Genomic DNA, 27,974 nt, shown 5'->3' with positions numbered 1-27,974 from the left:
CAAATGTTGTCTCCTTGTTCAAGAAGGGAAGTAGAGACAACCCTGGTAATTATAGACCAGTGAGCCTTACTTCTGTTATGGGCAAAGTTTTGGAAAGGATTATAAGAGATAGGATTTATAATCATCTAGAAAGGAATAATTTGATTAGGATAGTCAGCACGGTTTTGTGAAGGGTAGGTCATGCTTCACAAACCTTATTGAGTTCTTTGAGAAGGTGACCAAAGAGGTGGATGAGGGTAAAGCAGTTGATGTGGTGTATGTGGATTTCAGTAAAGCGTTTGATAAGGTTTGATAAGCGCTGCAGCCTCACAGCGCCAGGGATCCAGGTTCAATTCCAGCCTCGGGTCACTGTCTGTGTGGAGTCTGCACGTTCTCCCTTGGTCTGCTTGGGTTTCCTCCGGGTGCTCTGGTTCCTCCCACAGTTCAAAGACGTGCTGGTTAGGCGCATTGGCCATGCTCAATTTTCCCTCAGTGTACCCGAACAGGTGCCAGAGTGTAGCTACTAGAGGATTTTCACAGTAACTTCATTGCAGTGTTAATGGAGCTGGCTTATGACACTAATAAATAAACTTTAAATGAAGCACCTTAGGACGTTTCATTAAGATGTTACTGATGTCTTGGATAACATCTATCCCTCAATCAAAGTCACTACAAAAATGATTATCTGCGCATTCGGCCCTTGCCGTTTGAGAGAGTTAGACATTACATTGGGTTATTGTACCTCCTACATTACAACACTTTTATTTTAACTGTGAATCAACCTGGGATACCTGGCGGTTGTGAAGGGCAGTGTGTGTGAATTTGAATCTATAACGTGCTACCTGTTGCTTGTCGTGGACTTTGGATTTAAAAGTGTTTCTGTTTATTTTATAACTGATTTATAATCCGGAAACTAATGATTTCTGAAGTACCAATCCCTTGAACATTTTCACTTTCTTCTCGGTGACGCCCAATTTATCAGATCATTTTGTGGAGTTATTTTAAATTTACTTCTCCCCTCCTTGGGGTCTTTGCTGTTTCTTTTGCTGTTGTGTCCAGAAACTGGACATTGAAGGAAGAGCTTCTCTCTGATCCGCTTCGGCTGCACAGATCCCAAACTCACCCGCAGCAAGCCGGGATGACTTTCCATCGGGAAGTTCTGGATAAGGAGGCTCTCGGGGAGATGGGAAGCGGCTGCTGGAAGTGTTGACCAGGCCAGTGGCTTCAGGAACATTCCTCCTCATTGCGAGCTGGGGGAGAATCAGTGAGTTAAAGGGTTCATTTTGGGACTTTTAAACCGGGATCAGTGTTAAACCCATTGCGCCTTTTGCAATCTGTGTTTGGAGAGTGGCGAATTTAGGCCTAAACTGAAACAAGGAAGTCTGATCGAATCCCCACAGTACCGACTCTCAGACAGAGTATCTTCCCCAGGCTCTATCCCTGTAACCCCCCCCCCCCTCCCCCGCCCCCATCCCTGTAACCCCCCATCCCTGTAACCCCTCATCCCTGTAACACCCCCCCATCCCAGTAACCCCTCACCCCCTATCCCAGTAACCCCACCCCCACACCCTGCCCTATCCGAGTAACCCCCCCACCCCTGCTCTATCCCTGTAACCACAGTAAGAGTTTTAACAACACCAGGTTAAAGTCCAATAGGTTTATTTGGTAGCAAATACCATTAGCTTTCGGAGCGCTGCTCCTTCGTCAGATGGAGTGGAAATCTGCTCTCAAACAGGGCACAGAGGCACAAAATCAAGTTACAGAATACTGATTAGAATGCGAATCTCTTCAGCCAACCAGGTCTTAAAGATACAGACAATGTGAGTGGAGGGAGCATTAAGCACATGTTAAAGAGATGTGTATTGTCTCCAGACAGGACAGCCAATGAGATTCTGCAAGTCCAGGAGGCAAGCTGTGGGGGTTACTGATAGTGTGACACAAACCCAACATCCCAGTTTAGGCCCTCCTCATGTGTGCGGAACTTGGCTATCAGTTTCTGCTCAGCGACTCTGCGCTGTCGTGTGTCGTGAAGGCCGCCTTGGAGAACGCTTACCCGAAGATCAGAGGCTGAATGCCCGTGACCGCTGAAGTGCTCCCCCCACAGGGAGAGAACAGTCTTGCCTGGTGATTGTCGAGCGGTGTTCATTCATCCGTTGTTGTAGCGTCTGCATGGTTTCCCCAATGTATCATGCCTCGGGACATCCTTTCCTGCAGCGTATCAGGTAGACACCGCTGGCCGAGTTGCAAGAGTAGGTACTGTGTACCTGGTAGATGGTGTTCTCACATGAGATGATGGCATCCGTGTCGATGATCCAGCATGTCTTGCAAAGGTTGCTGTGGCAGGGTGGTCACTGACCATGTGACCATGACACCACACAACCCTGCCACAGCAACCTCTGCAAGACATGCCGGATCATCGACACGGATGCCATCATCTCATGTAAGAACACCATCGACCAGGTACACAGTACCTACTCTTGCAACTCGGCCAACGTTGTCTACCTGATACGCTGCAGGAAAGGATGTCCCGAGGCATGGTACATTGGGGAAACCATGCAGACGCTACGACAATGGGTGAATGAACACCGCTCGACAATCACCAGGCAAGACTGTTCTCTTCCTGTGGGGGAGCACTTCAGTGGTCACGGGCATTCAGCCTCTGATCTTCGGGTAAGCGTTCTCCAAGGTGGCCTTCACGACACACGACAGTGCAGAGTCGCTGAGCAGAAACTGATAGCCAAGTTCCGCACACATGAGGACGGCCTAAACCGGGATGTTGGGTTTATGTCACACTATCAGTAACCCCCACAGCTTGCCTCCTGGACTTGCAGAATCTCCCTGGCTGTCCTGTCTGGAGACAATACACATCTCTTTAACATGTGCTTAATGCTCCCTCCACTCACATTGTCTGTATCCTTAAGACCTGTTTGGCTGTAGAGATTCGCATTCTAATCAGTATTCTGTAACTTGATTTTGTGTCTCTGTGCCCTGTTTGAGAGCAGATTTCCACTCCATCTGACGAAGGAGCTGCGCTCCGAAAGCTAATGGTATTTGCTATCAAATAAACCTGTTAGACTTTAACCTGGTGTTGTTAAAACTCTTACTGTGTTCACCCCAGTCCAACGCCGGCATCTCCACATCATGACTATCCCTGTAACACCACACATGGATAATTCATCTGTCCCTGAAATCTTTGGAGATTAGGGGGCAATTTAGCATGGCCAATCCTCCTAACCACATCTTGGGACACTATGGGGCATTTAGCATAGCCAATCCACCTAACCGGCAGATCTTTGGACACTAAGGTGCAATTTAGCATAGACAATTCCCCCTAACCTGCACATCTTTGGACACTAAGGAACAACTTAGCATGGCCAACCTACCTAATCTGCACACCTTTGGACTGTGGGAGGAAAGCCGAGCATAGAATCATAGAATCCCTACAATGCAGAAGGAGGTCATTTGGCCCATTGAGCCTGTACCGACCACAATCCCACCCAGGCCCGATCTCCATAACCCCACGTATTTACCCTGCTAATCCCCCTTGCAGTAAGGGGCAATTTAGCATGGCCAATCAATGTAACCTGCACATCTTTGGACTGTGGGAGGAAACTGGAGCTCCCGGAGGAAACCCCCGCAGACACGGGGAGAATGTGCAAACTCCACACAGACAGTCACCCAAGGCTGGAATTGAACCCAGGTCCCTGGCGCTGTGAGGCAGCAGTGTGAACCAAGTCTGTAAAAAGTGTTTTGAAAATGATCTCCAGGGTATAAAATTTAGACTTGTATTTATCTTTTTCTCTATATTCAGTATTATTTAAAAGGTAGATTTTAAGGAGTCTTGTAGGAGGGAAATGAGGTGATTTGGTTTGATTTGATTTATTATTGTTACATGTATTAACACACAGTGAAACGTATTGTTTCTTGCGCGCTATAGAGACAAAGCTTATCGTTCATAGAGAAGAAAACGAGAGTGCAGAATGCAGTTACAGCCACAGCTAGGGTGTAGAGAAAGATCAACTAAATGCAAGGTAAAGTCTGACAGCAGCAGGGAAGAAGCTCTTCTTGAGTCGGTTGGTACGTGACCTCAGACTTTTGTATCTTTTTCCCGATGGAAGAAGGTGGAAAAGAGAATGTCCGGGGTGCGTGGGGTCCTTAATTATGCTGGCTGCTTTGCCGAGGCAGTGGAATGTTTGGACAGAGTCAGTGGATGGGAGGCTGGTTCGCGCGATGGATGGGGCTACATTCACGACCTTTTGTAGTCCCTTGTGGTCCTCCCTCCTCCCTTGAGGTGGCGAGGTATAGAGAGGGTATTCCAGAGCTTGGGCCTAGGCAGCTGAAGATACAACAGCCAGTGGTGGAGTAATAAGCGTGGGAATGCACAAGAAGCCAGAATTAGATGGGTGCAGATATCTCGGAGGATTACGGGACTGGAGGAAGTTATAGAGGTAGGGAGGAAATCCAAGGAGGGATTTAAACCAGGTATGACAATTTCTCACCGTTTGTATTTTTTCTTGTTTTTTATTGCTTTATTATTTTCTCCCAGGCCTTGTTGTAATGTTAGGTGAATTGGCCATGCTAAATTTTCCATCTGTGTACCCGAACAGGCGCCGGAGTATGGCGACTAGGGGATTTTCACAGTATCTTCATCGTAGTGTGAATGTAAGCCTTCTTGTGACTAATAAATAAACTTTAACTTTGATCTTAGAATCTTAGAAATCTTAGAAACCCTACAGCACAGAAAGAGGCCATTCGGCCCATCGAGTCTGCACCGACCACACAATCCCACCCAGGCCCTACCCCCATATCCCTACATATTTTTACCCACTAATCCCTCTAACCGATGCAACCCAGGACACTAAGGGCAATTTTTAGTATGGCCAATCAACTTAACCCGCACATTTTTCGACTGTGGGAGGAAACCGGAGCACCCGGAGGAAACCCACGCAGACACGAGGAGAATGTGCAAACTCCACACAGACAATGACCCAAGCCGGGAATTGAACCCAGGTCCCTGGAGCTGTGAAGCAGCAGTGCTAACCACTGTGCTACCGTGCCGCCCTGATGTAGTTATACAGGACAGGTGCACACCCTGCAGTATCTTGCCAAAATGGGCATTATTTATACGTGATGTCCTGACAGCAAGTGCGTGTTTGTGTGAATGTCAGAACCAACCCCTGGTCCTGGTCTCACCCTAGAATCCACAAATATATTGGTCAGGAGTGAAACATCGACTGATTCACCTTTTCCTAATGCAGGTTATAGTGAGGCCAATTGGTGTTGCTGTTCCCACAATCCTGCCTGAAGTTCAGCAACACTTCCCAGAAGAAAAAAAGCAGTGAAAACTATGGCAATGGCAACTGGTGGATTTTCACAGTAACTTCATAGAAATCATAGAAACCCTACAGTACAGAAAGAGGCCATTCGGCCCATCAAGTCTGCACCGACCACAATCCCACCCAGGCCCTACCCCCATATCCCTACATATTTTACCCACTAATCCCTCTAATCTACGCATCTCAGGACACTAAGGGGCAATTTTTAGCATGGCCAATCAACCTAACCCGCACATCTTTGGACTGTGGGAGGAAACCGGAGCAAACCCACGCAGACACGAGGAGAATGTGCAAACTCCACACAGACAGTGACCCGAGCCGGGAATCGAACCCAGGTCCCTGGAGCTGTGAAGCAGCAGTGCTAACCACTGTGCTACCGTGGTCCAAACTGTTTTTTTTTCTGTTGGATTAACAGACCAAAGATCAAACTTAGGACTTTCCTGGTCTCTGGTCATGGGATAAAATTGCTGAGCTAATGCAGAAATGGTTTTAGTGTTGAAAAAAAACCATGTGTTCACAGCTCATTAGAATAGTGTTTCCTCCTCGCTGCAGTAGCCATATTACTGAGACAATGGGAGGTGAGGTGGGGAGTTAGATGTTGTGAGGAAGACATATGAACAAATGGCACTTATTGAACTTAAGTGAATTGCACCTCTGCTAAAAAAGAAGGGTGTGGAGATGCCGGCGTTGGACTGCGGTAAACACAGTAAGAAGTTTAACAACACCAGGTTAAAGTCCAACAAGCTTTCGGAGTCTGAAGCCCCTTCTTCAGGTGAGTGGGAATTCTGTTCACAAACAGGGCATATAAAGACACAAACTCAATTTACAGAATAATGGTTGGAATGCGAAAAAAGGGCACAATTTCAGAAATTGTATTAATTATAATTGTACATCAGCATCCATAGCTTAATTTCAGGACCATTGATATTTTAATGATGTTCTCTTCAAAAAGATTAACAAGGATTTTCATTCAGGTAATCAATCAAATATTTCCAAAGATGAAACGAATATGCTTCAGTGTTTTGGTCCTTCTCTGTGTTCTTCAAACTGCAATAACAGGTAAGAAATTGAGTTTTTACAGTAAGTATTACTGATGCCTTACCCTATTGATCAATGATACCATAGACCATAAGAAGTAGGCATTCGGCCCATCGAGTTTACTCCACCATTCAGTGAGATGATGACTGTTGTAGGTAAAAAACCTCTGACACAATTAGTAGTTCAAAATGCAGTGTTTATTTTCACAATTGTGGGAGAAGTGAGGTTCCTAACAGTGGACCCCCAGCCTTCTCATCGAACACAAGTAAGAACAGAGTTTATATATGTCCCTGTTCCCGCCCTCATTACATTGCAAAACCTGAGATGGCTGTCATTGTTCATGGTGAGATTCTTGTTGTATTAGCAGTATCTTCCTCTGCGTAGTTTGTCCGATCTCCAAGGCCACGATTGTTCATCGTTTATATCCTTGAAACAACATCACAGGTTTTGCACAAACAAGTTAACTAATATACATACAGGTTTGAATAATACTTTATATCAGGATAAGATGAATAACGTATGATGAATATATATATGAATCTATGGTGATTCAAAGACAGAAGGCATACATGTCAACTCCATCATGTTAAACAAAGGTACATAAAAATGGAGGTTGTTTAGCTTAACTCGAGCTGGGTTAATCGCATTTCTGAATAACAGTGGAGACAGCAAAAAATAGCTGTTCCTCTTATCTGGCACAGACATGAAAAACACCGAACTCTGACAAAAACATGGACTCTGCAGTGTTCTAAACAAAATCACAGAGTTCGGGTCTTAATGCTTAAGTGTGACAAAGTTCATTAACCCATTCCCGACTGCAATGACTGATCTGATGTGATAATCCTCAATTCCCGCCTTATCCCCATAACCCTTGATTCCCTTACTGATTAAAAATCTGTCTATCTCAGCTTTGAGCATACTTAACGACCCAGCCTCTACAGCGCTCTGCAGTAAAGAATCCCATAGATTTCCTAAAGAAATTCCTCCTCCTCTCTGTTTGAAATGGACAACCCCTTGTTCTGGGATTATGCCCATGACGAGAGGCTGTGCAATTGGGCCTCTCTAATAGTTTAGCAGAATGGGAGGTAATCTCGTTTAAAGAAGAACATCAAACAAGGTTGTGAAGGTGTTTTTAGGTTAGACACAGAGAGATTGCTTCCTTTGGCTGGAGACTCTGGAACATAGTGCACAGCTTCAGGATAAGGGGCTGATCATTTAGACTGAGATCAAACAAAATTTCTTCACTCAAGATTGTGAATCTTTGGAATTCTAAACGCCAGAGGGTTGTGGATATTTAGTACATTCAAGGCTGAGAATTTTTAATCTTTCGGAGAACCTAGGGCGAAGGGCAGGAAAGTGGAGATGAGGCAAAAAATCAACTATGATTATACTGAATGGAGGAGCAGGCGATTGGAGCAGGCGATGTGGTTTACTCCTGCTCCTATCTCTTATGTTCTTATGTCAAGAAACAAGTAAATGGTAGCTGGAAAGAAAGATTGCATTTATACATATGTAGCACCTTTCATGATCTCAGAATGTTGCAGAGCACCTTCCAAACCCAAGATCACTACCATCTAGAAGGACAAGGGCAGCAGATACCTGGGAATACCACCATCTGCAAGTTCACCTCCCAAGCCACTCACCATTCTAACTTGGGAATATATTGCAATTCCTTCACTGTTGCTCAGTCAAAATCCTGGAATTTCCTCCCTAATAGCACCATGTACCTGTGCCTCAGGGAATGCAGAGCTTCAAGAAGGCAGCTCACCACCACCTTTTCAAGGGGCAAGAAAGGATGGACAATAAATGCTGGTGTAGCCAGCGACACCCATGTCCTGTGAATGAATAAAAATAAATCTACTGCCAATTAATTACTTTTGAATTGAAATCATGTTGGTAATGTCGAAAATGCAGCAGCCACTTTGCACACAGCAAGCTTTTATTTTATTCATTTGTGGGACATTGTTGGCTGGCCAGAATTTATTGCCCATCCCTAGTTGCCCTTGAGAAGATGATGGTGAGTTGCCTTCTTGAATCACTGCAGTCCATGAGATGTGGGTTGACCAACACTGCCATTAGGAAGTGAGTTCCAGGATTTTGACTCAGCAACTGAAAAGGAATGGCGATATATTTCCAAGTCAGGATGGTGAGTGGCTTGGAGGAGAACTTGTAGGTGGTGGCATTCCCACAAACAATGATGATGACCAGATAATTTTGGTGAAAGAATAACAAAGAGCTAAAAAGCGGATGAGAACTCCACTGATATTCTTCGGAATGATGGCCATGCAGTGGGATCTTTTACATCAACTCGAGAGGTTTACCACCTCACCTGAAAGATGGATTCCCACTAACATTGGTCCCACTGAACATTTCCACTGTTACTGTGAGTCTGAGGGGGTTGGTCTGACTGCCCCTTTCTCACTCCTGCTTGCTTTTTAATATACCAGTTCTGAAATGCCATGGGTTCTCCCAGTCTCCCACTGAAACTTTGGGGGAAAACTTGTCGAATTTCCAGTGCGATAGCTGGGTAGCCAATTCCGCTGTTTCTCTGGAGGTTCCACCTGCCTCCTGTTGCAACAACAGGAGATCAGTCTGGTGTCCTTATTAAATCGCAGTATTTATTCTTAAATAAGTAACGGATATGAAGTCCATAATGTTTCTTTTCCACTTTTTTCCTAGAGTTGTGTGAAGTTATCGGAAGGAAAAATGATTTTAAGTTACATTTTGCGAAATACACTTTATGATGTTGCAACTATAATATTTCTCTGGAATGACTGCCGATGTTGTTTAAAATGTTATATTTTACCAGAGAAGTTTCGTGTTATTGGAGCAAAACATCCCATCATAGTGGCTGTTGGTGAAGACGTTGTATTACAGTGCCAAATGGAACCCGGTTCATCTCTGGACAAACTGGAAGTTCGATGGTATAAGTCAGACTACACTTCACCAGTACATTTATATACTCGTGGAAAGGACCAACCTGTGAGAGATGGCGCTTATCGAGGGAGGACGGAACTTTTTAAAGATCAGTTTCCTCATGGCAATGCCTCTCTCAAACTGAAGAAGATAAGAGCATCAGATGAAGGGGATTACACATGTTTTATTGACTCCAAAACAGATTATGAGGAAGCAGTGATAAATCTCAAAGTTGGAGGTTAGTCCATGCGTTCACAATATTAAATAAGAAGTCGTAACCTCCAAGCCCATGGAGACTTAGCTAAAGATGTGCTGGTGTCCGTTAACATTATTCACTTGTACCATCAGTTTGACTCTCTTAAGTATTTTTTTAGGAATGAATTATCTTTCAAGTGTTTAAGTTGAAAAAGTGCATTTGCACAGGTTTAGAAAAGGCTTCCAGGTTTAAAATGGTGGAGCAGGCTCAAAGGCCTGAATGGCCTACTCCTGTTCCTATTTCTTAGATCAGGCCAGCGATTATGTTTAGTGAGGGGAACAGTAAGATGTAGGGGATCCGATGTCCGTAGGGGCAGGGAGGGGTTCTTTAATTTCACCAAGTGCGGGAAGGTCCCAATCCGGTTCACGCCAGACATGCTGGTTTTCTCACCCAAAATGACACTCAGTCATTTTTGGGAAAATTCCACCCCTAATCTTTTGTTAGAGGAGCCAAATTTGTCATGTTGATGGTAGTTAATGGTCTACAATTAATGTTGCATTGTCGCAATAATACATCCGGAAATACATTTTAATCGATCACATACAATTTGCCTTGTATTGATAATTGATGACGTCTACCTGCAGGTGTTGGACAACAGCCTTGGATTCACCTGGAGGGAATCAATAGTCAAGGAGTTCGTCTTGAGTGTAAATCGGATGGATGGTATCCAGAGCCGAGTGTGAAGTGGTTGGATGGGAATGGACAATCTATCACAACACAACCTGTGACCACACATCAGAAAGACTCCAGTGGCCTTTTCACCGTCTCGACTCAAATTGACGTAACAAGCGATTCTGTGAACAGATTCTCTTGTCTCATGCAAAACAGTCTATTGAGCGAAGAGGAAGAGGCCCATCTCCAGCTACCAGGTATGTGAGCAGCCCTTTTGTGTTCATTCCTGTCCTAAAGTTACTGACTCACTGGGTATCAGTCTTCTTGTGGTATGCTTCCCGATGTCATATGTGGGATCATGTGGATTGAGATACCATCAACTGAGCACAGTACATCTTCTCATGTGCTGGTGCTCGAAAGATATTCGGACATAGCGTTCGCAAGTGATCGATCCTTTATTGCCGCCTTATAGATGAGGAGAGGAGAACTGGAGAGTCCCTAAGGCTTTTTCAATCTGCTCTGCTCAATTGTGTACAGTTAACCTTTTTATAGGGTATTTCTTCCAACTTCTACTAAAGATAATTGTTTCTAGTCATGCACACCATTAAATTATTTACATATGATACAAAGAGGTAGGCCCGAGACAATAGCTGTTTAATCGCATCCTATTGGTAATGTCATAATCATTAGTGGTAGATGGATGAAATGTCTATTCAGACAATGGTCAGTTAATGATGTCTTTATTACAATTTCGGTGCTGTTAGCAAGGACATTCAACTGTGTCCTGTTGATAGATATAGTGAAACATCCACCTTTGTCTGCGTTGTCTATTTCATGTATATGCAGAGACAGCCAGTTTACAGTGAGGGTGCTGCTGCTGATGCGCTAATTTTCCTGGCCCCCTGGCTGACATCCTACTGAGTCCCCTCTCCCTCACACATCCATGCACACAAATGCACATGATCCAGCAGAGGTCACAGGCTAATGATCTAACACGGGAAAGATTGGATTTTTTTTTCTCTCCTCCTGGACCTCCCCTACTGTTGCCTTGGCTGTGACCTGCTCACTTTGCAGAGATGAGCAGAACTGCAACCTGGGATCTTTTGGTTAAATGCCTCCTTTATGCTGCAACCATGGAAATCATAAATTCAATTGCCTTTTTCAGCCTTCCTTGTCTTGCCCCCATTGTAATTGTATTTGAGCCAATGCTTGATGTGTCTGCATCAATATGTAGTGCTCTTAAAGCGTTATCAATTGGCAAGCTTCTAATCTCCATTGATTATTGTTTAATTCCTTGCACTAGTTTGCACACACTATTTATTGTGTGACTCCAACTTTCCCCCACCCCAAGCATCGATCAGTGCTCTTTAATAAACTGGATGTCCATTGACCAGGTGACTAGATTGAGCCAATTCTGCCACAGTTTAAGTAAATGCTCGAATTTCTGATGATGTTATGGGCACTTTGAGTCAGAAATGGGTCCAATGATGCTGACATCGCCAATCAAATTTGGGGCCCCAAGGTTCATATTTCTGATCAGACATTGATTTTGTTTCTGTTTCACTTTACAGAGGCATTCTTTCCCAAGGTTAATCCATGGCTGGTAATTTTCTGGGTGTTTGTAGGCCTTGTGATTACCGTCATTGTTCTCGCTATAATATTCCACAGAAGAAAACGTAAAAAGATTAAAGGTACGATCATAGGTAACAGTTCAACATTATTGCCATAAAAAGACTGTAAAATGCTTTGTAGGCAGCATTCTTTGGAATGAAAGTGGATGTGGGCACTGGTGATTTTGGTCGGCCATTAAATACCTCTGCCATTCCGTGTCGGGCATACGGTGTAATGAGTGAGAAATCATAATTCTGTCTGTTTTGCTGTCCCAACCACCTTCACTTTCACTACTTCAGAGTCTGACACACTTTCCTATCTCAGCGGCAAAGAACCATTGCTGTGTTTTTACATGACTTTGGATTGTTGGAACCTAGAAATAACAATATTATGCATTTACGTCGCATCTTTGCTGTAGTCAAACTTGCTACAACACTGCACATTGATATGTTGTGTAGGAAGTATATGGATGAAGATACATCTAGATGGGTATATATGAGGGAACAGGCAGTGGACTATGGAGCAGGAGGTTAGGAAGGATTATTGTCAGAACCTGAGGAGAATGAACTGCTTTGGGTTACACAGCTTGGTCCCCTCAAATAACCATAACAGCGCTATACAGTATCTAAATGGAACACAGAACTAAACTGCAATATTATTCTATTTGTGTGGGATATTGTAAGGATTCAGAAGTTCATTAGTAACGATATGGAGCCTATTATCCCAACACTGCCCAAGTTTGATCTGATGGTTACCCTCGTGACATCCTGAATTAGACATATTGAGGCATATGGTTAGCCCATTATCATCACCATCACAAGAACATTAGACGGAGGTGAAATGTATAAACTCTATGGAAGGTCATGAGTTCAATTCCCACTTTAGACACAAGCCTAAGCTCATAATTCAGTAGTGTACTGAGAAAGTGCTGCACTGTTGAAGGTGGCATCATTGGCATTAAACCAAGTCCATCTCTGCCCCTCAGGCGAACACAAAAGACCCCACACCTATTATTCAGAGAAAAGCAAGGGACTTCTCCCTGAGTTTCTGACTGGCATTTATACCACAATCAGCTTAAAAAAACCCTGATCATTTCATTTCTATTTGTGGGATCTTGCTGTGCTGTAAATGGCTGCCATTTTTGAAAGTAGTTAAATGATCGTAAAGCAATTTGGATGATCTGAAGATGTGAAAGGGGCTAAACAAATGCAAATCCTTTCTTTGGTCAAGATTTTAAAACCCAAGTGGAGTAGGATTTTAAAAATTAATATATTTGTTCAGAGTTTCAGTCAATTATCTTTAAGATTTGTTCCATTGATACAATGAGAAGGTTTCTAAATGTGTACCCAGTATTTCTTTGTAGGCTGTGACAGAATCTCTCACACTAACACATTCTTGTGTTCTTGACTTCCAGAACTACGACTGTTTTGCATTTTGGAAGGTAAGCTATCCTAATCATTCCGATACTGAATCAGAAAGGTCTGTTTTTATGACTTAGATTTTGAAAATTTTAATTCCATATATATTTTCATAAGTATGGAAAAAAGTTATCGGATGAAAGCGGGGGAAAAAATTATCCTGATGGCTTGCATCTGAGAATGCTAACAGATGTTTGGAAATAATAGTGGCTCTGACTACCGTCTTTTAGACACCTATGAATATGGAGGCTGTGCCTGAGAATTGTATTGGGGATGGAGTGAGGGGTTGGGGGCGGTGGGGGCAGGGGGGGGGGGGGGGGGGGGAGGGTGCGCGCTAAATGCTTGATTCAAATAATTAAAAGGAAAAAAAAAATCAGGTACCTACTGACCAACAAATCAGCTTCTTGAGCCCATGAGACAAGATGAAATTTAATACCACAAAAAGAGATTTGGGATAATCAAGATTTCCTCACATTAGTTTACAAAGGGTAAGTTATCGTAGAAGGAGACCATTTGGCCCATCGAGTCTGCACCAACTCTTACCCAAGCTTACTCCGTAACACCACTTATTAACTCTGCTCATCCCCCTAACCTATGCATCTTGGGACGCTAAGGGGAAATTTAGTGTGGCTAACCCCCCCTAACCTGCACACCTTGGGACGCTAAGGGACAATTCAGCGTGGCCAACCCCCCTAACCTGCACATCTTGGGACGCTAAGGGACAATTTAGCATGGCCAATCCACCTAACCTGCACATCTTTGGACTGAGAGGAAACCGGAGCTCTCAGAGGAAACCCACGCAGGCACAGGGAGAATGTGCAGACTCCACACAGACAGTGCCCCAAGGCCGGAATCGAACCTGGGTCCCTGGCGCTGTGAGACAGCAGTGCTAACCACTGTGCCACCCTGCCACCCCATGACAAATTTAAGAGTTCTTTGAGAAAAGAATGGCATGCACACAGAGCTGTACTGGAGGGTTGCTGATCAAGTTAAAGTATGTGATATTAGAAGTGTGCATGGCAACATGAATAGGAAGTGGATAAAATTAGTGCGAACAAGTTCATCATTTTTTATTTTGGATGAGATTGATGCAGAGAGGGATGATCCAGAGGCTCAAATTTGGTGCCATTGGCTAGGTATTGAAACTAATGAATGACACACAAATTGGAAAGATGGTTTACTGCAAAGGGGGACTGTAATTGATGCAAGATGTGGAAAGGCAGCTTTTCTTGTACGCGGGATCACTGGTATAACTGCGATCACTCAGTCATAACCTCCGTGGAGCGACAACTGCTGTCAGATTGCCACTCCATTCTTTGTTCTTTACCCTGAAGTGCAGCTGCACCTTTTTCGTTTGACCTTCCAACTCGGGCCGGGTGAGAAAGGTACAGTGCTGCTGTCCGGGAATCCTCTCAGTCGAGTGCAACAGAGCCAAGGGTAGGGAATCGGGGGGTCCTGTGGTGATTGGGTGGGTGCCAGAACTATAGTTATCCAGAAGTTAGACATAGTTTTAATTTTTTTAACATTTTCTAACTAGAACTATTATTGTAAGATAGTTCAAACCATCTGAAGTTTGCGATTTGAAATCATAGTTTCGGGTGGTTTCTGTTGAGGGGCAGTTGTCTAATGGAAGTTTGAACTTTCCGGGCACTTATCATGCAGTCCATTGCAGACTGGTGAAAGGAGAATATTCCTCATTCTTAATTTGCAACAGTGAGATTGACTTGATTTTACTTAACGCTCAATGAGGGAAACCCAATGTGTCAAAATATTGTTGTTATATTTGCAGGTTATGACGACTGTAAAATCAATTATCGTGAGTATAAACCTGTAACACAAAACACCATCTTGCATTTATATATCGTGCCTTTATTATCGTAAAACATCTAAAGTCACTTCATTGGAACATTATCAAAGAAAAATTCACATTTTTTAATAGGATCGCTTGCTCAAAGAGGTAGATTATATGTGGAATCATGAAGATGGGGGGAGAGACATAAATGGAGAGGTGTAAAGGGGAAATTCAAGAAGTGAGGCAGCTGACGGCATGAGCGTCCAAACTGGAGCCACCAAGTATTCTCAAGAGGCAAGAATTGGAAGAATGCAGAGATATAGGAGGAATGTTAGGCTTGAGTATTATAGAGCAAGGAGGCTATGGTGGGATTTAAACACTAGGATGAGAATTTTATAAGTTCAGGCAGTGCTAACTGCAAATGTAATTGTGTTCAATTTCTATTTGTGACACTGTCCTACTGTATATTAATCTCCTCCTCAACAGCACCCTGTGCCGATCTAATGCCATCGAACCAAATGCATGTTTTTGACTGTTTTGACTAATTGTTCTAATTCTTAGTTGCGAGTTGAAGAAGGATGAAGCCAGAGCCAATCTTTACTCAGTTTAGATTTATTCACAAAGTGAAACATGACAAGTATATAACTCTTAACCTAACTCATGCCTGTGTGAGTAGGCATCTCTTTATGTACTCAAGTAACAGTCCAGTCCAGCTGCATATATTTAAAGATAATTGATTCCAGCTCTGCTGTTTTCGATCTTATATTTCAATTTTATGGCATCTTTCTGATAATCTGCTTTTGGAAGTATGTATTGCCGAACTGTAATTAATTGTTTATTGAGTTGGCAATGTCCTACTAGTCAAATTTTATTATTTGCATCTGCACAAAAGGACACCCATTTAAAACAATGAGAAGACGAGACACTTTTGCTCACACTATTATTCACAGTGACACTGTGTGGAGTGACATTCCAACTGCCCTCCCTCCAGTGACACTGTGTGGAGTGACATTCCAACTACCCTCCCTCCAGTGACACTGTGTGCAGATACATTCCAACTACCCTCCCTCCAGTGACACTGTGTGGAGTGACATTCCAACTACCCTCCCTCCAGTGACACTGTGTGGCGTGACATTCCAACTACCCTCCCTCCAGTGACACTGTGTGGAGTGACATTCCAACTACCCTCCCTCCAGTGACACTGTGTGGAGTGACATTCCAACTACCCTCCCTCCAGTGACACTGTGTGGAGTGACATTCCAACTACCCTCCCTCCAATGACACTGTGTGGAGTGACATTCCAACTACCCTCCCTCCAATGACACTGTGTGGAGTGACATTCCAACTACCCTCCCTCCAATGACACTGTGTGGAGTGACATTCCAACTACCCTCCCTCCAATGACACTGTGTGGAGTGACATTCCAACTACCCTCCCTCCAATGACACTGTGTGGAGTGACATTCCAACTACCCTCCCTCCAGTGACACTGTGTGGAGTGACATTCCAACTACCCTCCCTCCAATGACACTGTGTGGAGTGACATTCCAACTACCCTCCCTCCAATGACACTGTGTGGAGTGACATTCCAACTACCCTCCCTCCAATGACACTGTGTGGAGTGACATTCCAACTACCCTCCCTCCAGTGACACTGTGTGGAGTGACATTCCAACTACCCTCCCTCCAGTGACACTGTGTGGAGTGACATTCCAACTACCCTCCCTCCAGTGACACTGTGTGGAGTGACATTCCAACTACCCTCCCTCCAATGACACTGTGTGGAGTGACATTCCAACTACCCTCCCTCCAATGACACTGTGTGGAGTGACATTCCAACTACCCTCCCTCCAATGACACTGTGTGGAGTGACATTCCAACTACCCTCCCTCCAATGACACTGTGTGGAGTGACATTCCAACTACCCTCCCTCCAATGACACTGTGTGGAGTGACATTCCAACTACCCTCCCTCCAGTGACACTGTGTGGAGTGACATTCCAACTACCCTCCCTCCAATGACACTGTGTGGAGTGACATTCCAACTACCCTCCCTCCAATGACACTGTGTGGAGTGACATTCCAACTACCCTCCCTCCAGTGACACTGTGTGGAGTGACATTCCAACTACCCTCCCTCCAGTGACACTGTGTGGAGTGACATTCCAACTACCCTCCCTCCAATGACACTGTGTGGAGTGACATTCCAACTACCCTCCCTCCAGTGACACTGTGAGGAGTGACATTCCAACTACCCTCCCTCCAATGACACTGTGTGGAGTGACATTCCAACTACCCTCCCTCCAATGACACTGTGTGGAGTGACATTCCAACTACCCTCCCTCCAATGACACTGTGTGGAGTGACATTCCAACTACCCTCCCTCCAGTGACACTGTGAGGAGTGACATTCCAACTACCCTCCCTCCAGTGACACTGTGTGGAGTGACATTCCAACTACCCTCCCTCCAATGACACTGTGTGGAGTGACATTCCAACTACCCTCCCTCCAGTGACACTGTGAGGAGTGACATTCCAACTACCCTCCCTCCAGTGACACTGTGAGGAGTGACATTCCAACTACCCTCCCTCCAGTGACACTGTGTGGAGTGACATTCCAACTACCCTCCCTCCAGTGACACTGTGTGGAGTGACATTACAACTTTCGTCATCCTGTAATGCACCAACAACCCTTCCCCGTGACACGAGGTGACAGTGACTAACCACACTGCTCCCTGTGACACTGGGTTCTCTCTGTGACACTGAGTGAAGTTTGACACACCCTATGGAACAGTGTTTTGCAGTTGTTGGATGTTTATTTCTCTACATTGGGACAATTCCCTTTGTGCCTCCAATGGGAAATCTGCTGGAAACACCGGACTCGGTGAAAGCATTGAAAATATCTGATCTCTGGAATTAAGAGCAAAATTTCCCAGTCATTCAGAGAAAATGAATTAAATGGACGTCTCAGTTCGAAACAGGAATGTTGTGGCTCTCTAAGGATTTAATAGATTTATTTAATGTCTAAATGCTGAGTTAACCTGTCTGTAACATTGAATGAATCTCTCTAATACTGCCCTTTCCTCTCCCAGCCTCCTTGACCTTGGATAAGGAAACTGTCCATCTGAAACTCAAGTTGTCTGAGGATCAGAAGAGTGTCAGATGGACTGGGACGAGTAGCGGTCTCCCTGAAACCAGGAAGAGATTTTCTGACATCCCCTGCGTACTGGGATCAGAGGGATTCACTGAGGGGATACATTACTGGGATGTGGAGGTGACTGGGAATGGCGACTGGGGTGTGGGAGTAGCTACGGATTCAGATGACACGAAGGGACAAATCGAGCTGAAACCTGAGAATGGATTCTGGACTATTGGGTGGAAGAAAGACCAGCTGGTAGTGAACCAGCCCATCTCATCTGATCTTTCCGGCAACAGCCCCAAGAGGATTGGTGTTTACCTCAATTACAAGTCTGGGACAGTGTCATTTTACAATGCGAGCACAAAGTGTCATCTCTACACTTTCCCCGGGAATGAATTCAAAGATAAACTTTACCCGTTATTGTATACTTTTGAAAATGCATGTCTTAAAATCTGCCCAGGTCAGGTAAACCTTTCTAGCATCAGAAGTATTCACAACTTCACAAATAGGGGATAAAATTGGGCATATGTCAGGAATGTAAAGTAAAGTTTATAAACAAGACAGGCACATTAGACAAACATTATATGCTCTGCCCCATATTAAGTGCCATTAATTTGAGTAGAATCTGTGATATAATGGACAGAACTCTTTGCACTGCAACAACTCGCCAATGCTCCTTTGATAGCACCTTCCAAACCTCTGTCTGCTATCACCTAGAATGACAAGGGCAGCAGACACATGGGAACACCATCGCCTGGAATTCCCCTCCAAGACATTCACCATCTTGACTTGGAAATACATCGCTGTCGCTGGGTCAAAATCCTGGAACTGCCTCCCTAACAGCACTGTGGGTGTACCTACACCTCATGGATTGCAACGGGTTCAAGAAGATGGCATGCCGCCACCTTCTCGAGAGCAATCAGGGATGGGTAATAAAAAGGCTGACCTAACCAGTGACACCACAGAGCATGAACAAATATAAAAAAACAAAACAAATGCTTTTTGACTGCCTGCCATATCTACTTTCACCCCCATTCAGTTAAAGGGACCATGAAATGAGAATCAATTTGTTCATTTCATAATAGGCAAGGAGGGGATTTTCACAGTAACTTCATTGCAGTGTTAATGTAAGCCTACTTGTGACGCTAATAAAAAACTTAAATGTAGGAAATTGTATTTGGAACTTAGGAGGATGTAATTTAGCCCACAAGCCCCTGTTCTATCATTTAATGAGATCATGGCTAATCAGCAAGCTAACTCCATGGATCCAGGTTTTGCCATCAATACCTTTCAATCTGATCAGTCTCAGATTTAAGATTTACACTTAATTTAACACCAATTGTCATTTGCGAAAGATAGTTCCAAACCTCTACTATCCTTTGTACACACAAGTGTTTCCAACTTTCACTGCTGAATGGTCTGACTATTTTTTGTATAAGGTGCCACACCTTGAGCTTGTGTTGGACTTCATTAAGGTCTGTCTGGCTCCATGTGGGCCTCCCCTTGTCCCTCTTCATCCCCATCCTACCTTTTGCTTCTTTCTCCCTCGTGTGATTAACTCGATTCCCCCTCAAACGCCCTTTAACTATTACTTGTAGCCAGTTATAAGTTAGATTGTTGGATAATCTATTGTCGAACTACATTTATCTCTCAGGGAATCAGGGGAGAATGCAGCAAAGTGGATTTAAGGAAGATTAGCCATGATCATGTTTGAATGACAGAGAGGCTTCAGGGGCTGTACCTCTCAAATATTTTATTGTCTTCACAGCAAGATAGACGACTACCCTGTTTTAAGGATTTACTGGCTTAGTAAGAAGTCTCACAACACCAGGTTAAAGTCCAACAGGTTTATTTGGTAGCACAAGCCACAAGCTTTCGGAGCACTGCCCCTTCATCAGGTGAATGGGAGTTCTGTTCACAAACAGGGCATATATAGATACAAGCACATTTACTGGCTTACCCAGCTATGTAGATGATACCTGCATTGCTTTGCAAGCCTTGTACATTTAGCAATCCTATTTCTATTTTTTAATGTCCTTGCAAAAGGGAAACTAAAAATGTTGATGTAAAATGCAAACAGAAAATGCTGAAAAAAATCAGCAGGCCTGATAGGAGAGAAAAACAGAGTGAATGTTTTTTTGAATCTTTCTGATTCACAAAAGGTTGACTCCGTTTCTCTTTCCACAGATGCTGCGAGACTGGCTAAGTTTTCCCAGAATTTTCTGTCTTTGTTTTAGATTTCCGGCATCTGCAGTATTTTGCTTTTCTGCTGGTGTTTTGCCCAATGTGCCACTGTGTCTGCCTGCTGTCCACACATTGTGACCTCTATTTCTGAACTGTACTGCTTTAAGAGCTGGAGTGAAACCTCCTTTGCACTCTTTTAATAGATATTTTACCAAGAAAATACTGTCCCTTGTTTCTTCCAAGCCATATGTTAGTTGCCACATGCTGGAAACCTCTGCCTTTGTTCGTGGCTGAGATTCTGAAAGCTGCTGTATGTGAATGGAGTTTTGGCTGGAACACCAAATTCTCCGTTCTCACTTGCAGCAGGGCGGGCATGGGCAGGATCAGAGAATCCCACTCAAAGGACCATACGTTGCTCTCCCAGTTTTGGAGAAAAGGAGGTGAATGGTAATGATGTAACCTGAGGATCGCCACACCTCAGGCGAGGGGCAAGGTTGAGATTACCATGGATTACCACAGGAATTGAACTGGCGCTGATGATGTTGCTCTGCATCACACATTGGCGGCACAGTAGCACAGTGGTTAGCACTGCTGCTTCACAGCTCCAGGGACCTGGATTCGATTCCTGGCTTGGGTCACTGTCTGTGTGGAGTTTGCACATTCTCCTCATGTCTGCGTGGGTTTCCTCCGGGTGCTCCGGTTTCCTCCCACAGTCCAAAGATGTGTGGGTTAGGTTGATTGGCATGCTAAAAAGTTGCCCCTTAGTGTCCTGAGATGCGTAGGTTAGAGGGATTAGCGGGTAAATATGTAGGGATAAGAGGGTAGGGCCTGGGTGGGATTGTGGTCGGTGCAGACTCGATGGGCCAAATGGCCTCTTTCTGCACTGTAGGGTTTCTATGATTCTATTCTTTCAGCCAACTGAGCTAAATCAACATCCTTCTTGCCATACATCAGTTATAGGACTATGGGTCTCATTAGCAAATTGTTCCTGTCACATATAAAACACAATTCTGGTCCACATATGAAACACAATTCTGGTCCACATATAAAACACAATTCTGGTCCACATATGAAACACAATTCTGGTTCAGTCAATATTTGTAAATAGAAAATTCAGGTGATCGATGTTTTAATGTTTACTTTTTTTATCAGACCTGAATTGGACTATGCTTGGAGTACCTTTTGCATTTCAAGTTTATTACATCTATAGATTTGTTTTCATACCATAATATAAACTACATTTCCTGATTAAACTATGAGATTAAATTTTTAATTTGTTTCACTGACTTCTGACAGGTAAACTATAAGGGTTATTGCTCTTATTGTTGGATCACACTTTGTGTTCCCTGCCATTTCCTGAATGTCACTGTTCATTTTGTCTGCTTTTTGTATGCCAAGAACAATGTCTATAATTGACGTTAATGTTGCAAAACTAATTGGTTTTCTATTAAAAGTAACCTTGAAGACTCTCAGTGACTGGATCAAGAATGAGCCTGTGGTATTGAATGAAGGATACTTAAAGGAATCAAAGGTTTTAAAAGGGAAGAGGAAGACTTTAGTTGAGGGCTATATCTCACACACATATTTAAAAAGTCAAATGAATTCATGTTGGCTTCACAGCAAGGCAAAAGATAAAGGGCCATTTTATCGGCTAAATGTCTTGCCTGGTTATGTCAATGGTACCCTCATTGCTTTACAAACCTGTGCATTTCGCTATCTCAACAGTAGTTTTTAAGGGTGCAAATTATGTGAATGGACGGCTAGTGAATGACCTGAATAAGTGTCCCATTGCAAGCTGCATGAATAGTTCCAGTGGATGCCGATGGAGACAATCGTCTCCCAAATTAAGAATTGAGAGGACCCTCAGCAAATAACAATTTCTTGAGAATTGCAGTAGATTTTAGCAATCCTGGCTGCATAGCAACATCGAAGCAGGAAGTAATTTAATTCAGGAAGTTAATTCAGCGGCAGCACAGTGGTTAGCACTGCTGACTCACAGCACCAGGGCCCCGGGTTTGATTCCCAGGCTTGGGTCACTGTCTCTGTGGAGTCTGCACATTCTACCATGTCTGCGTGGGATTCCTCCGGGTGCTCCAGTTTCCTCCCACACTCCAAAGACAAAGAACAAAGAAAATTACAACACAGGAAGAGGCGCTGCGGCCCTCCAAACTTGCACTGACCATGCTGCCGGACTGAACTAAAACCAGTGAGAGTCTCCCCCGAGCCTTGGGCGTTTCTCCAGTGAGTCTCACCCTGATCCCAAACCATCTCCACAGTGAGTCTCTCCCCGATCTCAAACCATCTCCCCAATGAGTCTTTCCCCTGATCCCTAACCAACTCCCAAGTGAGTCTCTCCCCGATCCATAACCATCTCCCCAGTGAGTCTCTTCTCTGATCCCTAACCATCTCCCCAGTGAGTCTCTCCCGATTCCAAACCATCTCCCCAGTGAGACTCTCCCCGATCCCGAACCATCTCCCCAGTGAGTCTCTCCCCCAATCCCTAACCATCTCCCCAGTGAGTCTCTCCCCAATCCCTAACCATCTCCCCAGTGAGTCTCTCCCAATTCCAAACCATCTCCCCAGTGAGTCTCTCCCGATTCCAAACCATCTCCCCAGTGAGACTCTCCCCGATCCCGAACCATCTCCCCAGTGAGTCTCTCCCCCAATCCCTAACCATCTACCCAGGGAGTCTCTCCCCCGATACCTAACCATCTCCCCAGTGAGTCTCTCCACCGATCCCTAACCATCTCCCCAGTGAGTCTCTCCACCGATCCCTAACCATCTCCCCAGTGAGTCTCCCCGATCCCTAACCATCTCCCCAGTGAGTCTCTCCCCCGATCCCTAACCATCTCCCCAGTGAGTCTCCCCGATCCCTAACCATCTCCCCAGTGAGTCTCTCCCCCGATCCCTAACCATCTCCCCAGTGAGTCTCTCCACCGATCCCTAACCATCTCCCCAGTGAGTCTCTCCCCCGATCCCTATCATCTCCCCAGTGAGTCTCTCCCCCGATCCCTAACCATCTCCCCAGTGAGTCTCTTCCCGATCCCTAAAAATCTCCCCAGTGAGCCTCTCCCCCGATCCCTAAGCATCTCCCCAGTGAGTCTCTCCCCCGATCCATAACGATCTCCCCAGTGAGTCTCTCCCCGATCCCGAACCATCTCCCCAGTGAGTCTCTCCCCGATCCCGAACCATCTCCCCAGTGAGTCTCTCCCCTAATCCCTAACCATCTCCCCAGTGAGTCGCACCCCGATCCCTGACCATCTCTCCACTGAGTCTCTCCCCGATCCCTAATCATCTCTCCAGTGAGTCTCTCCACCAATCCCTAACATTCTCCCAAGTGAGTCTCTCCCCCGATCCCGAACCATCTCCCAGTGAGCCTCTCCCCCGATCCCTAAGCATCTCCCCAGTGAGTCTCTCCCCCGATCCCTAACGATCTCCCCAGTGAGTCTCTCCCCGATCCCGAACCATCTCACCAGTGAGTCTCTCCCCGATCCCGAACCATCTCCCCAGTGAGTCTCTCCCCTAATCCCTAACCATCTCCCCAGTGAGTCGCATCCCGATCCCTAACCATCTCTCCACTGAGTCTCTCTCCCGATCCCTAACCATCTCTCCAGTGAGTCTCTCCCCCAATCCCTAACATTCTCCCAAGTGAGTCTCTCCCCCAATACCGAACCATCTCCCAGTGAGCCTCTCCCCCGATCCCTAAGCATCTCCCCAGTGAGTCTCTCCCCCGATCCCTAACGATCTCCCCAGTGAGTCTCTCCCCTGATCCCTAGATGTTTCAGCAGTGAGTGTCTCTCCGATTCCTAACCATCAAAACAGTGAGTCTCTCCCCCGATCCCTAACAATCTCCGCAGTGAGTCTCCCCTCCGATCCCTAACCTTCTCCCCAGTGAGTCTCTCCCCCGATCCCTAACCATCTCCCCAGTGAGTCTCTCCCCAATCCCGAGGGAGTTCCCCAGTGAGTCTCTTCCCGATCCCTAACCATCTCACCAGTGAGTCACTCCCCGTTTCTGAACCATCTTCCCAGAGAGTCTCTCCCCTGATCCCTAACCATCTCCCCAGAGAGTCTCTCCCCTGATCCCTAACTAGCTCCCCAGTGAGTCTCTCCCCCGATCGCTATCATCTCCCCAGTGAGTCTCTCGCCCAATCCCTAACCAACTCCCCAGTGAGTCTCTTCCCGATCCCTAAAAATCTCCCCAGTGAGTCTCTCCCCGATTCCTAACCATCTCCTCAGTGAGTCTCTCCCTCGATCCCTAACCATCTCCCCAGTGAGTCGCTCCCCCGATCCCCAACCATCTCTCCAGTAGTCTCTCCCTGAAACCCTAACCATCTCCCCAGTGAGTCTCTCCCCCGATCCCTTACCATCTCCCCAGTGAGTCACTCACCCGATCCCTAACCATCTCCCCAGTGAGTCTCTCCCTAATCCCGAACCATCTCTCCAGTGAGCTGCTCCCCGATCCCTAACCACCTCCCCAGTGAGTCTCTCCCCGATCCCTAACCATCATGCCACCGGTCCCGTGGCGTTTCCCCAGTGAGTCTCTTCCCGATCCCTAACCATCTCCCCAGTGAGTCACTCCCCGATTCTGGACCATCTTCCCAGTGAGTCTGTCCCCCGATCCCGAACCATCTCCCCAGGGAGTCTCTCCCCTGATCCGTAACCATCTCCCCAGTGAGTCTCTCCCCCGATCCCTAACCATCTCCCCAGTGAGTCTGTCCCCCGATTCCTAACCATCTCTCCAGTGAGTCTCTCCCCTATCCCTAACCATCTCCCCAGTGAGTCTCTCCCCTGATCCCTACTTTAACCTGGTGTTGTTAAACTTCTTACTGTGTTTACCCCAGTCCAACGCCGGCATCTCCACACCCTAACCATCTCCCCAGTGAGTCGCTCCCCCGATCCCTAACCATCTCTCCAGTGAGTTTCTCCCCAATCCTTAACCATCTCCCCAGTGAGTCTCTCCCCTGATCCCTAACCATCTCCCCAGTGAGTCTCTCCCTGATCCCGAACCATCTCTCCAGTGAGTCGCTCCCCGATCTCTAACCATCTCCCCAGTGAGTCAGTAGAGATAGGCGAGGTGATGAATGAATACTTTTCTTCAGTGTTCACCAAGGAGAGGGGCCATGTTTTTGAGGAAGTGAAGGTGTTACAGGCTAATTGGCTGGAGGAAATAGATGTTCAGAGGGAGGATGTCCTGGCAGTTTTGAATAAACTGAAGGTCGATAAGTCCCCGGGCCTGATGAAATGTATCCTAGGATTCTTTGGGAGGCAAGGGATGTGATTGCAGAGCCTTTGGCTTTGATCTTTGGGTCCTCGCTGTCCACGGGGATGGTGCCAGAGGACTGGAGAATGGCGAATGTTGTTCCTCTGTTTAAGAAAGGGAATAGAAATGACCCTGGTAATTATAGACCGGTTAGTCTTCCTTCGGTGGTTGGTAAATTGATGGAAAAGGTCCTTAAAGATGGGATTTACGACCATTTAGAAAGATGCGGATTAATCCGGGATAGTCAGCACGGATTCGTGAAGGGCAAGTCGTGCCTCACAAATTTGATTGAACTTTTTGAGGAGGTAACTAAGTGTGTTGATGAAGGTAGGGCAGTTGATGTCATATACATGGATTTTAGTAAGGCGTATGATAAGGTCCCCCATGGTCGGCTTGTGATGAAAGTGTGGAGGTGTGGGATAGAGGGAAAGTTGGCCGATTGGATAGGTAACTGGCTGTCTGATCGAAGACATAGGGTGGTGGTGGATGGAAAATTTTCGGATTGGAGGCAGGTTGCTAGCGGAGTGCCGCAGGGATCAGTGCTTGGTCCTCTGCTCTTTGTGATTTTTATAAATGACTCAGAGGAGGGGGCTGAAGGGTGGATCAGTAGATTTGCTGATGACACCAAGATTGGTGGAGTAGTGGATGAGGTGGAGGGCTGTTTTAGACTGCAAAGAGACATAGATAGGATGCAAAGCTGGGCTGAAAAATGGCAAATGGAGTTTAACCCTGTGAGGTGATTCATTTTGGTAGGACTAATTTAAATGTGGATTACAGGGTCAAAGGTAGGGTTCTGAAGACTGTGGAGGAACAGAGAGATCTTGGGGTTCATATCCACAGATCTCTAAAGGTTGCCACTCAAGTGGATAGAGCTGTGAAGAAGGCCTATAGTGTGTTAACTTTTATTAACAGGGGGTTGGAGTTTGAGAGCCGTGGGGTTATGCTGCAACTGTACAGGACCTTGGTGAGACCACATTTGGAATATTGTGTGCAGTTCTGGTCACCTGACTATAAGAAGGATGTGGAAGCGCTGGAAAGAGTGCAGAGGAGATTTACCAGGATGCTGCCTGGTTTGGAGGGTAGGTCTTATGAGGAAAGGTTGAGGGAGCTAGGGCTGTTCTCTCTGGAGCAGAAGAGGCTGAGGGGAGACTTAATAGAGGTTTATAAAATGATGAAGGGGATAGATAGAGTGAACGTTCAAAGACTATTTCCTCGGGTGGATGGAGCTATTACAAGGGGGCATAACTATAGGGTTCGTGGTGGGAGATACAGGAAGGATATCAGAGGTAGGTTCTTTACGCAGAGAGTGGTTGGGGTGTGGAATGGACTGCCTGCAGTGATAGTGGAGTCAGACACTTTAGGAACATTTAAGCGGTTATTGGATAGGCACATGGAGCACACCAGGATGATAGGGAGTGGGATAGCTTGATCTTGGTTTCAGATAAAGCTCGGCACAACATCGTGGGCCGAAGGGCCTGTTCTGTGCTGTACAGTTCTATGTTCTATGTTCTATGAGTCTCTCCCCTATCCCTAACCATCTCCTCAGTGAGTCGCTCCCCCGATCCCTAACCATCTCCCCAGTGAGTCTCTCCCTCGAATTCCTAACCATCTCCCCAGTGAGTCGCTCCCCCGATCTCGAACCATCTCTCCAGTAGTCTCTCCCTGATCCCTAACCATCTCCCCAGTGAGTCTCTCCCCCGACCCCTAACCATCTCCCCAGTGAGTCACTCATCCGATCCCTAACCATCTCCCCAGTGAGTCTCTCCCTAATCCCGAACCATCTCTCCAGTGAGTTGCTCCCCGATCCCTAACCACCTCCCCAGTGAGTCTCTCCCCGATCCCTAACCATCTCCCCAGTGAGTCTCTCCCCCAATCCCTAGGTGTTTCTCCAGTGAGTCGCTCCCCAATCCCTAACCATCTCCCCAGTGAGTCTCTCCCCCGATCCCTAACCATCTCCCCAGTCAATCTCTCCCCCGATCACTAACCATCTCCCCAGTGAATCTCCCCCGATCCCTAACCATCTCCCCAGTGAATCTCCCCCGATCCCTAACCATCTCCCTAGTGAATCTCCCCCCGATCCCTAAGCATCTCCCCAGTGAGTCTCTCCCCGATCCCTAACCATCTCCCCTCTGAGTCTCTCCCCCGATCCCTCAGCGTTTCTCCAGTGAATCTCTCCCCCAATCCCTAGGCATTTCCCCAGTGAGTCTCTCCCTGATCCCGAGGTGTTTCCCCAGTGAGTCACTCCCCGATCCTTAACCATCTCCCAGCGAATAGTGTTTCCATTTATGTGAATAAATGGAAACACTACAAGATGGATTAGTAATTCCAAAGGTGAATTCACTAAGTGATCATCATTGTGGAATTAAAGGGACTGGTGAGGGTGCACGATGCAAATGTTTCAGCTTGTGTCTCCTACAACTTTAAGTCTATGTATTTAA

The 27,974-nt window shown here is 45.8% G+C and overlaps 2 protein-coding genes across 2 annotated transcripts in view; both read left to right on the top strand.

Annotated features, from left to right (window-relative positions):
• LOC144496746 (butyrophilin subfamily 1 member A1-like) overlaps positions 1-27,974 on the top strand; it is a 284,881-nt gene that overhangs the window by 229,601 nt on the left and 27,306 nt on the right.
• The window catches only part of LOC144497625 (uncharacterized), a 54,377-nt gene continuing 27,306 nt past the window's right edge, over positions 904-27,974 (top strand). The window contains exons 1-8 of the mRNA XM_078219066.1: positions 904-1,193; positions 6,290-6,374; positions 9,163-9,507; positions 10,110-10,394; positions 11,709-11,828; positions 13,163-13,189; positions 14,956-14,982; positions 18,046-18,602. Of these exons, the coding sequence (XP_078075192.1) occupies positions 6,314-6,374; positions 9,163-9,507; positions 10,110-10,394; positions 11,709-11,828; positions 13,163-13,189; positions 14,956-14,982; positions 18,046-18,602 (1,422 nt within the window). The 5' untranslated portion in view covers positions 904-1,193; positions 6,290-6,313. The remainder of the gene's footprint in view (positions 1,194-6,289; positions 6,375-9,162; positions 9,508-10,109; positions 10,395-11,708; positions 11,829-13,162; positions 13,190-14,955; positions 14,983-18,045; positions 18,603-27,974) is intronic.

Source organism: Mustelus asterias, chromosome 8 (genome assembly GCF_964213995.1).
Source record: "Mustelus asterias chromosome 8, sMusAst1.hap1.1, whole genome shotgun sequence".
In the NCBI taxonomy this organism is placed as follows: Eukaryota; Metazoa; Chordata; class Chondrichthyes; order Carcharhiniformes; family Triakidae; genus Mustelus; species Mustelus asterias.
This window is presented reverse-complemented; position numbering and strand designations above follow the sequence as displayed.